Source organism: Penicillium vulpinum (assembly GCF_028829585.1).
Source record: "Penicillium vulpinum strain IBT 29486 chromosome Unknown utg000004l_segment0_segment0, whole genome shotgun sequence".
Classification (NCBI taxonomy): domain Eukaryota; kingdom Fungi; phylum Ascomycota; class Eurotiomycetes; order Eurotiales; family Aspergillaceae; genus Penicillium; species Penicillium vulpinum.
In genome coordinates, this window is record NW_026643244.1 from 1,771,194 (window position 1) to 1,782,732 (window position 11,539).

The 11,539-nt window shown below is 44.9% G+C and overlaps 3 protein-coding genes across 3 annotated transcripts; 2 read left to right on the forward strand and 1 right to left on the reverse strand.

Moving 5' to 3' along the window:
- Positions 1 to 958: 958 nt before the first annotated feature.
- Positions 959 to 1,621, forward strand: N7479_009226 (uncharacterized protein; the record flags this gene model as incomplete). The annotated part of the gene is made up of 3 exons (XM_057256919.1): positions 959 to 971; positions 1,038 to 1,269; positions 1,330 to 1,621. The coding sequence occupies 3 exons, from the start codon at positions 959 to 961 to the stop codon at positions 1,619 to 1,621; spliced, it is 537 nt and encodes a 178-aa protein (XP_057104377.1).
- A 2,459-nt stretch (positions 1,622 to 4,080) lies between these two features.
- On the forward strand, positions 4,081 to 5,690 carry N7479_009227 (glycoside hydrolase family 18 protein; the record flags this gene model as incomplete). The annotated part of the gene is made up of 7 exons (XM_057256920.1): positions 4,081 to 4,119; positions 4,252 to 4,352; positions 4,411 to 4,664; positions 4,723 to 4,752; positions 4,806 to 4,855; positions 4,904 to 4,964; positions 5,029 to 5,690. The coding sequence occupies 7 exons, from the start codon at positions 4,081 to 4,083 to the stop codon at positions 5,688 to 5,690; spliced, it is 1,197 nt and encodes a 398-aa protein (XP_057104378.1).
- Positions 5,691 to 8,388: 2,698 nt separating this feature from the next.
- Positions 8,389 to 9,138, reverse strand: N7479_009228 (uncharacterized protein; the record flags this gene model as incomplete). The annotated part of the gene is made up of 3 exons (XM_057256921.1): positions 8,389 to 8,625; positions 8,834 to 8,964; positions 9,123 to 9,138. 3 exons carry the CDS (start codon positions 9,136 to 9,138, stop codon positions 8,389 to 8,391), a joined length of 384 nt encoding a protein of 127 aa, XP_057104379.1.
- Between the last annotated feature and the right edge of the window lie 2,401 nt (positions 9,139 to 11,539).

The following is an 11,539-nucleotide window of genomic DNA, read 5'->3' on the forward strand; positions in this document are numbered from 1 at the left end:
AGTGTGGCAAACATCAGCTGAACATGCTCATGTTCATGTTCACTCTTAACTGTCAGATCCACTTCACGTCAGGTCCGAGTTCAGGTCCGAAACATTGGATCTCATCTAATGCAGGTCCAAGGCTGAAATTCGACTCTTTTTTTCGCCTTGGCTTATGTTACTAGATTTTCAACAGGGGTCCCACGAGCCATGATGCCTCAAAAACAGCAACAAAAAAAAAATTTAATTGTGGTTCTCCACTGAGTAGTTCATCCAACACTCTCCAATCAGCATCATGAAACGACATCTCTCTCTTCTCAGAAACTCCAAATCGGCACAAGAACTTAATCTCATATGCGGGCCAAACGATCTCCACCTTCCCAAATCCACCTCGGAATACTGTTTAATGCAATAGGCCAGGTTTCCCCATGCGACCATATGGGGTCTATACCTTTGTCTCCTTCTCCACTGTCAAATTCCCTTGGGACAGGGATGCTCCTAGTCATGCCGTAAACGGTTTCTCGGGAGCTTATGGTGTGGCCCGGTCCCATCCCAGCTGTGGTCGACAACCCGAGCTCCCTGATTGTGGCTTCTTGTCCGTCTATTGGTGCAGCTCGTCTTCTTGGTGATGATGTATCCTGACGTCGGCTCCGCTGTCGAGGGCTGATAAATCCTTTTTTATGTCATTTTTTATTATTTTGTACCTGGTTCACCTAATGAGGATTATTATCATGTATGGGGTAAGGAGAGACACCATTTCTAATCTTTGAAGACTTATATCTTTCCCTCATTTCCCCCCCCCCGGAAACAGTTGGTGGCCTAACATTCTCGACTCCATGGACCAGCAGTTCCTCTGACCGTTGCCTTTCTTTCGTCTCTCATTGGTTGTCTTTGATTTATACTTGCTTTTTGCCTTCTTCCTACTCGTCCATCGTCTGATCCATTACCCTCATTATTATATACCTAATTTACCAAAAACATGGCAGACGGATGTAAGCCGAACCTCAAATGATATCAACCAATGATCGAAAAATAGCTAATGGCAATGAACCATGCAGACAATCAAGCCCGCGCTATGCGCGTCGCTGAGATAATCAACGACTACCGCACCCTGCTACTCCACATCTCGCAGCAGCAAGTCGAAGCATCCCAAGAAGAATACTGGGAAGATGGCTTCGTAGTACTACGCGAGTCTCTGGCCTCAGCCCAGACCCTAATGTCCGCCAACTACCAAGCCTGTCCGGTAACAGGGCAAGGAAACCCCGAGACCGAGAAAGCCGAGCTACAGAGGTATATATACATACGATCCAAACGTCCAACCATATCACGATACTAACAGTCTCTTCACAGAGTCATTGTGGACGGCAGCGCACGCCGATTCCAAGCGCACAAGATCTACTTGCGCGCCGCCGCCGCCAGGCGATGGGCCATGACACGCGCTAGCATCCTGCGCGGCTCTCACCCAGCGGCCCAGCACGCTGCAGCCTTGAAGGGCGCAACTGCAACCCTCCATCAGGATCTGGCCCGTGTCACAGACCAGCATGTCGTGGCAGACCTGCGAGCTGCTGATCTGCGCGCTGGCCACTGGGTTGATGAGGACCCTTCCTTGGAGGTGATTCGTCGCTGGGTTTCAGGCCGTTAATCGCACTGGCGATATGGATATGAAACGAAAACGAAAACGAATGCATGTGGCATGTTGCATGATGTTGAAGTAGGGGGTCTTTTTTCGGATTTTGCCTTCTACTGATTCTCGAGCCTTGTTGGGCTTTGTATGATTCTTCTAATGGGGGGCTTGTTTGGGGTGACGGGTGTAGCGCTGGTCGTGAGTGCCTGTCGGCCTTCTCTGTGAAGAGACAAAATAAGTTTGGATTTATTGCGTGGTTTTGTTTATAGCTACGATATCCCCTCTTGTTTACTTTTTTTTGGGTTGTATTTTGCTTTTTCAGGTGCTATGAGACATTTCTCAATCAATTGAGTTCCATTGTTACACAGTTCAAGATAGAAGATCAGATCTTATTATGTCTCGTACATTGGGCAATATACATAGTATGTTACATACATATTATACATGGTCTCTTATGTATAGGTCAATGCATAGAAGGATAGCCCTAATGGCCCCACAGTAATCTGACGCAAATCTGTACGTGTCTATATTAATCAAATTTGCTCCTAGGGACTACATATGACGACAGAAAACATACACCGTAGAAGTCCGAATTTGTCGGCAATTGAATGTGAACCAGACACCTGGGGCGCCGAGGCAGAGATGCCAGCTGAAAGATCCACCATACTTTGTGTATCCAAACGCAGTGGAGGGTCAAGCAAAAAACGGTGCACATATCAAAGTGGATCTGATCAACTTCCGATGATTTTTTTGGACACGGCTTGCGAAGCTAAGGGCGTTAGTTCGGCTGTGCAGATCCAATCAGCACTATGAACGACCATATCGCGGCTGGGTTTCAGCTATGCATGGACTGAATTTTCTGGCAACAGTTTTTTTTTTTTTTTTTTTTCGTTTACTTTTCTTCTTTGTTCTAGTGAAATTGCTATTCCCACGTTTTATTATTCTACCGTTAAACCGCCGGGCTTTCCGGATCACTTCCTACCCATACATTTCTCTTTCTGGAGGTCTTCTCGGCCATTGTGGCCTGTTTCATAACATTAAATTATGGGTATGTGGGGCATGTTGGATAAAGAGGATAAATGTGTTATGTCGATCGTTGCGTTTCATCTCTTTCGGCGACCTCCGAGTATGATGCCCAATGTTGTATAGGTGGATAGACAGTAACCTCGCATTTCACAAGAGAGCACACATGTCATGCCATGCTCCTCTATTTGTAATTTTTATATATGATCCCAGTACTCGTCATATGAGAACTAGTGAATAACATCAGAAGAGAGGAAATATAGGGCAACTAGATAGGTTGCATTAAGGCTAGCCATAGAGATCATGCATATGAGTTCACGCTATTCCGTAAAATCTTAGCATATAAGTTCGAAGATTATCTCATGACTGGGAAGGATTCTAAACCCTGAGCCCACGTGTAGTTTCAGCCGATCCTTGTACATCACTTGGTATCCTATCAAGGTCATCACCCCCAAATGCCACTTTCCCAGACACCCCTCGGCTTTAAGATGGTCGTCACTTGCCATGAGTTTGGCCGATCTATTACCGAAGACTTCCAGTCTATGTTCGATTCCCCGTGTGGGTATATTTGAGGGCGTGGGCCGCCTGACCAAGCTACATATATATTTCTCCGTGTTATATATATCGGGGAATTGCGGGGCTTAGGAATCTGATATCAAGCTCCCTTCTGCATTGAGATACTTCCAATCATGAGCCTCGGCAAACTTAATGATCAATACAATAAACAATGACTAGCCAGTTATCATTTCACATAGCATTGCCACTCTACAAAGTAAAGCAGGCTATGTCTCATTTTTGCTTAGAGTTGCATTCTTCAACATCACGAGTACTTGATACTTCATATCTTGTGCTTCTCCAAAGTATTGAAGTCTAAAGTCAAAAAGCAATAAGCTAACATGCTATTACATGGAACATATTAGGGATTGGTCAGTATTAGGGTGATATGCACCTTGAACAGGTGAAGGTGTCACGCACGACATTTTTCTTAGACCCCGACGGGAATTTGGTAAATATATATATTGTCTCCCACCACCATAGGTTGTCTCTAGATTATATCTTTGATTGCACAGGAAATATTAACCGATCTCTGATCTTCTATTCTCCGATCTTCTGTCTTCCCGGATATATTTTTCTATTTATACATATTCAGCCACGTTTATTGCCTTGGTGCCTTGATTTCTACACCGCCACAAGTGAGTCCCTAGGGCTGACCAATGATGTTGTGGCATTGATATTGCCCAGACGTCTCAAGGTATGGAAGTCCACTAACGGTTAGGCTGCGACATAAAGTACCCCTCTAGAAATACTTGCGCGCTTCCTGTGAGTACACAAATTTCTTTTGATTTGAAATTGTGGCTTATCGACTCAAGTTCATTGCTTTGCTTGCTGCCCTGCTTGTGGCTGTTCTCATACAACACTTTAACTATACCCGTGATACTCATCCCGCGTCAACCATGTCTGAAATGAAATCAGTCGTCTACTTTGTCAATTGGGTATGTGCAGGTGTTTAATTTTGCTTACCTCATTTCAGCCCCAACTGCATAACCCGCGTCCATTCTACAGTACCTAACGGGCTGGAAACATATATACCACAAAACAAGTACAAATATTGACATACTCCATAGGCAATTTATGGCCGCAACTACAACCCACAGGATCTACCCGCGGAGAAACTGACACACATCCTCTACGCGTTTGCAAACATTCGTCCCGAAAGCGGCGAAGTGTAAGTCCTACCATAGATCCTTACATGCTGCAGAACATTTCCTGACCCAGAACTGCAGGTACTTGACCGACTCTTGGTCCGACGTCGAGAAGCATTACCCGACAGACTCGTGGAATGATGTCGGCGAGAATGTGTACGGATGTGCCAAGCAGCTTTTCCTGCTCAAGAAGCAGAACCGCAAGCTGAAGGTTTTGCTTTCTATCGGTGGCTGGACTTACTCGGCGAATTTCGCACAGCCCGCAAGCACCGAGGAGGGTCGGACTACATTTGCCGAATCGGCGACCCGCTTGGTTCTGGATCTGGGATTCGATGGTACGTTTTGTCGGCCAAATAACTACGGCATACAATGCTGATTTTGACTCTTTTACAGGTCTTGATATTGATTGGGAATATCCCAAAGGTGAATTGATCAGAACATATCTGAAGAAAGTGCGAGACTTACCATATATCCAGATGAGACCGAGGCCGAGAATCTAGTTCTCCTGCTCCAGAAGTGCCGAGAGGTATGTCGTTCACCTGAACCTTAAATTGGACCAACTGACTGGAATCAGGTTCTTGACAGAGAGTCTGGTTCTGACCGCCGTTTCTACTTGACAATCGCCTGCCCTGCCGGTATGTCCGTACTGTATCTCGGGCGATAGAAAAATGCCCTGAGCCATTAAACTGACTACTCCAGGCCCGAGCAACTACGAGAAGCTCAAATTTGAAGAGATGACCCCAGTGCTCGACTTCTACAACCTCATGGCATACGATTTCGCCGGAAGCTGGGACAGCAACGCCGGCCACCAAGCGAATATCAGCCCTTCATCTTCCAACCCTGCATGCACACCGTTCTCGGTCAACGCTGCTGTAGACTACTACATCAATAACGGCGGTGTACCACCCTCGAAGATCGTCATGGGCATGCCACTGTACGGCCGTGCATTCGAGAACACCGACGGCCCCGGCGCCCCCTTCTCCGGGGTCGGAGAGGGAAGTTGGGAAAACGGAGTGTGGGATTACAAGGCACTGCCCAGACCCGGGGCTGAGGAACAGTTAGATGAGGAATCTTGTGCCTCGTTCTGCTATGATGGCGGTTCGCGCAAGATGGTTTCCTATGATACACCCTATGTGGCGCAGCTCAAGGCGAACTATATCGTCGAGCGCGGGCTAGGTGGTGGTATGTGGTGGGAGAGTAGCGGTGATAAGGGTGGTAAGGGAGCTGACCCGGCAGAGGGAAGCTTGATTGGTATCTTTGTCGACGGTGTGGGTGGTGAAGGTGCTTTGGATCAGTCGTCTAATGCCCTTGATTATCCCGAGAGTAAGTACAGCAATGTTCAAGCTGGCTTCCCCGAGTAGAGAGCTTGCACGGCTTTGTGCATTGCTATTTGCAGTACAGTAGTTGACTAGACGGGATGTGAATATCGAAGTCTACGAATACAAGTCTGTCTTTACGTGGGAGTTGGAGTTTTCGGCAAATGCCCAGTTTTTTTTTTGTAATTGACTGGGTATTCCAAAGAACCATCATCAACTAGCGTCTACCGTGATACTCCATCACTTTCCCTAGCGTAACAAAATCATTCCGAAGGTCGGTGACAGCACACCACGGCTTGACTTAGACCATTTATTTGGCCTCGTCGAAGACGTAGGTGAGGTGGCACTTACCGCAGTACTGGCGGTTGTGCATAGCGGCCATGAAGACACCGGCACCACACTAAAAGAGAGAACAAGTTAGTTTCTGTTGATCGAATTCCAAGGGTATTGTCGCAAAGACAAAAAAGTGATCACATACCTCGGGAGCGGGGCACTCGCGGCGAAGACGCTCGATCTTTCCATCACCGTCAACCTTGTAGTATTTGAGGATGGCGAGTTTGGTCTTCTTGTGCTTGTGCTTGATCTTCTTGGGGGTGGTGTAGACCTTCTTCTTGCGCTTCTTACCACCACCACGCAGGCGGAGGACGAGGTGAAGGGTCGACTCCTTCTGGATGTTGTAATCCGAGAGAGTGCGGCCATCCTCGAGCTGCTTACCAGCGAAGATCAGGCGCTGCTGGTCAGGGGGAATACCCTCCTTGTCTGGGGAAACGTTAGCCTATGTCGCTTTTTTTTTTATTTTTCGAGAGCCTCGTGTGTGGGATCGCTGCTCGTCGATTTCGGTTGTGCTTACCCTGGATCTTGGACTTGACATTGTCAATGGTATCGGAGGACTCCACCTCAAGGGTGATAGTCTTACCCGTAAGGGTCTTGACGAAGATCTGCATCTTGATGAAGGCCTGGTGCGACAAGAAAAGTTAGTGGGATGCTCGCGACAGTGAAAATGTGGCAAGTAGAGATAGAATGGACTGCAAACTAGTTGCGCATGCTCATCACATTCCTATCTGCTTGTATAGGATAAAAAAAACTCACCTCGACAGTCGTGTCTTCCTCAACCTTACAAGATTAAAGAAGATCGTTGTGGGCGGAGGCCGGCTGGTGATTAAAATCGTTGTGTGGTCACGTGAGTGGGTCATATGCCGAAAGTAGTTTAGGGTAAAAGTACCATGCTGACTAGCCAAATTTTGCCAAAGTGGAATTTTTCAAGGTTGGAAGCGGAAAAGTTAAGCCAAGGGATTGCCTTAATATAACCAAAAGTCTTGAATCCTTACATCCAATAGGTGCCATGGTCTAGTGGTATGACGCTACATTGTGGTGAGCTACGTTGTGGAAACACAACTGCGCACAGCAAATCTGTATCAGCCCCAGTTCGATTCCGGGTGGCGCCATTTCTTTTTATTTTTGGTTTATTTTTAGATTTATTTTACTTTCTATCTATCCTTTAGAATCTTGGGGTTTTTTTCCTGAATGTTTCATATATTGATACGGTACAATTGCTAGTGAACTGTATTAATTTACAATGGGTGTGAGCCAAGTTGCGCAACGATGCGAAAAGTGGTGGCCCCCAAGTTTATAAAGCCACCAGCAGCTTGATGCTGCGTAAGAATTTCCTAACGTAGAAAGTAATAGAACTGAGGGAACTGCGCTTATTTCGTACGCGCATGATCACTGGAATTTTCATGTCCAATTGCCCCAGTATTATCGGCTTGAGGCAACTAGTTTGTTGAGTAAACTATATTCAAACACCTTCAATTCAGCGAGAAGCAGGGCAAGCCATTTAGCTTCTTGGAGTGCTAGAGTCTGAGAAATAGACTCTGACGCGGCCGAGGAAAGGTTCTTGGAACACAAGCTTGCTTTTTAGAAGCCCAGGAAATAGAGCCTCCCGCAGAATGAAACACGACCTGAATGTGGAAATGCCATTTGTAGGGTATGATTCAACATGATGAGCATCACAGCAACCAGAGTACTCCAGTTTAGAGAAAATATAGCAAGACAATATCAGAGACTAAGGAAGACGATCTTCTAGTTAAAATTCTTGAAGATAGAGGATTGTCTCGATCTCTCCCCCAACCTTCGTCTCTGGATTCGATATTCCCATCGAAGAGCGACGTTGGGACCTGTTGTTCCCATTAAATGATGCTCATTTATTCTTCCATTGTTACGCACCTTTAGGGGTTTGTATTGCCCATCTGGAAAGTCTCCTCCAAAGAAATCCTTTTTCGTTCTCCTTTTAAAGCCAGTTGGCCCATCTCCATATCAGGGACAAGATGTTCCTGATCTGCGCCCATAAACGATAGATGTTGGCGGAGCAGTCGCTTTGATTGAGTTATTTAGATGCTCTTATTAATCGACACAATGATTCATGAATTCCATCGCTGGGTATGTAGGACACAAGAGCCAGCGCCAATGGTCTTCACCTCTCTGCTGGACTCTCATGGTGAGCATTAGCCTGCTAGCAGGATCTGTTGGAAGAGCTCTCCTAGCGTAGGGGAGCGCTTTCAGAGAGTCCAAAAGAAGCGGGCAAAGGAGTAATCTATCTCTAGCCCTAAGCTAAAAGAGAATTGCAAGCATCTTGGGAAACGGAATCCATGAACCCCCAGGAAAGGCGAAGTATATGTTTTTTCTCCCCTCTTCCCTCCTTCCCATGGTCTCTTGTATAAGCTCAGTCGAGGGGACTTTCGAAGTACTAATACAGAGCGAAGGTATATGTTTTCGTCAAGGTAGGGCCCTGGGTGACACTTTGATCTCCTTTCTGGTCCACAATGTCTACCTTGGTCTCCAAGACAGCGACCTTCATTGATAGAGTTCCTCTGAGACACAGCAACAGAGGGAATATCGTCGTAAGATTGTCGGCTATCTGATAGCCGGGCTCCATTAGGAACATCAGTGCACCCTCTTTGATAATAGCATTGACCGAAGAATACTGGAAGGCCAAATTTGAAGGTCTTGATAGCCTTCTTTAGATTAAGGATAGCGGGAGCCTTTGGGTCCATTTCTGTAGCAGAGCATAGTCCAAAATTATTCAAGCACGAAGTATGTTGATAAAATATGTCGAGGGGTATAGAGAAGGGAAGAAACATTGATTCTCTACAAAAGGCAGAAGCTAACTAAATAGCTAGTTGAAACCTGACAAACAAGGCACCTGTCAGATGGTCTGTCTCAACACAGATCAGGAGTAAAATATGAGGAGATCTTGGTAATGAGAGGGTGAGAACGGCTTTCAAACTTGAAGCCGCAGTGCAGTGCTTAGTAGTAGAAAGCACTTGATCCACGGTAAAAGGGATTGTTTAATCCTTGGAAGTCATCCATCACGGTGCCCGTCGTGCTAGACTATCGAAACCCCATGTTGGACGTCAGAAGTATAAGATAAGGCATAGGCAAGTCAGTAGCTTGATGTAGTCAAAGTTCTCATACTCTTACATCCAATAGGTGCCATGGTCTAGTGGTATGACGCTACATTGTGGTGAGCTACGTTGTGGAAACACAACTGCGCACAGCAAATCTGTATCAGCCCCAGTTCGATTCCGGGTGGCGCCATTTCTTTTTATTTTTTGGAGTATTTTTTGGATTCAATTTACTTCTAATATATATATATATGTAATTGAGTGGCAGTGAACACATATTAGAAATGGAATTGAACAGTTTGATCTCTCAACAACGGTGATTTATGGGGACGATTCAATGGCCGAATTTCTGCTGGAATATGAGAAGCTTAAGCGAAAAAAAAAAAAGACATCAAGAAGAGAGCTCGGTATTCTAAGCACGATAGACAAGAAGAATACGTGCCGCCTGTTTAGGCATTTTGGCAGGCTTCAACGGTACTTACTTACTTCTTGTAACATACATAGTATGTAAGTAGTTGGTTATAGTCTTTTTGGGTATTTTCTCACAAGTCTTTTCTCAGATACATAGCTCCTCAGATGTAATTATTTTGTTTTAGGAGGTTTCTTCCCTTCATGGGTATAGTTATTTGTAGGGAGAAGCGTTAGCCGCAGATACAAGATATAGGTGATAGACACAGCTTCGGGTGTTGCAAAACAGTTTCTCCCTTGCTGGCATTCGACATGAGGTAAAAGAAATCCCAAAAAAACTCCAAAATTAAAAAAAAAATGGCGCCACCCGGAATCGAACTGGGGCTGATACAGATTTGCTATGCGTGCGCGGTCGTGTTTCCACGACTTAGCTCACCACAATGTAGCGTCATACCACTAGACCATGGCACCTATTTTGGTGTAAAGAAGGCTGAGCTTGGTATTATGATCTGCTAATGGATCTTCCTAATTGGGTAACCATATCTCCTACCTGGACACCTCCTGGTCGTAGACGGGGATGGGGACGGGGAAAGACGTAAAATACAACACAATAAACTTATAGAGTATATATTTATAGAAATTCTCCAGAAAAAATAAACAACTTTCTATGATCAAAATGCAAGCTTTTCCACGACAAAGTATGTAAATCAGAAGTTGGCAGAATATAGAAAGAACATATAGTGGTAGAAGGTATGGCAGAACTCTCGTTGGGGATACTAATTTTTCAACTATGAGTCCTACTCCGTATAAATAAGCTATTATTTATGTTGTACAGGTTCCAGGGTCGGTTAACTATGGTTTAGACTTCTAGGTTTGTCGGCTGGATACCTATGCACCTCCGGTACTGTCTTTTTCTGTATTTATGGCTTTGGTTATATGGTCCAATCCTTACTACTTTGTAGGCTTATGAGCAGATTATATAGCCGAGCTACATGCTCGTTCTAAAGCACACACTCGTTTTACCTCTTGTTCTGTACTACTGAGCTTTTGGTATTAGTTCCCACCTGTCCTTCTTGTTCAACAGTCTACATAATTTCCATATATTGACTAGACTACAAATATAACCATACTGCTTACTCGAACTGAGTGATGGGGCTTTGATTTTATGAACTTTATACGTAGACGCATGCGATGTGTCGTCGTGGGTATACTATCGGACTAGATATATATAATTAACTCGGGCAAAAGGCTAACTATAATAATCCCCGCTACGGAGTAAAAATGATCTCTATACTACAACGGTAAGATTCCTGCCTGTTCTAGCATTATATACCGAGAAAGAATTATTTATTAACACTACCGTTTGATTTTTGTTAATAAAGGTCGTAGATGAAGGTGGAATAAGTAAAAACAAAAAGATATGATAAGAGTGGGATTTGAACCCACGCCTCTTGCGAGACCAGGAAACTATTGCTAGTTGTGGAGTCAAGGTATACCTTAACCTGGCGCCTTAGACCAACTCGGCCATCTTACCATTGGTGATATGATTGAGCATTATTACATTATAAGAGCACATTACCAGGGTTGTGCAAGGTGTGTTAGCCCAGGAGCCCAGGTTGGGTTGGTGCGATTTATTTTTAATTATTGATTATGTATCAACTCTCTCTTTTGCGGTATAGTTATGTACGTGATGGAAGGAAAAGGGTCCGTGACTTCGAAGGAGTGGCATTGATGTCTGAGGTCATGGGCAATATCCCATGTTGGACATGTCAAATATCAGATATTGATATGACGCAATGGGCATGAGCCAATCGGCCCATCAGTATACTATACGTGCTCCGTATACTCTGTACTTTGTACGTGGAGTCAATATGGGAACTTGTTTTTTATTGAATCTCCTGGGAAACAAAACTAGGAGTCAATTTCTACAATTAAAAAGGATCAGGAGCCCTTGCAGGATAATTATATAAAGGATAACTATACAAAGTAAGGCATCAAAATCAAAAGGGGTCTAAAACTCAAGCCCACTTTTCGTCAGAGCTTTGGTTTCCCAGACGCCCGGGCTGAGTCGGTTGCTATGCCAAC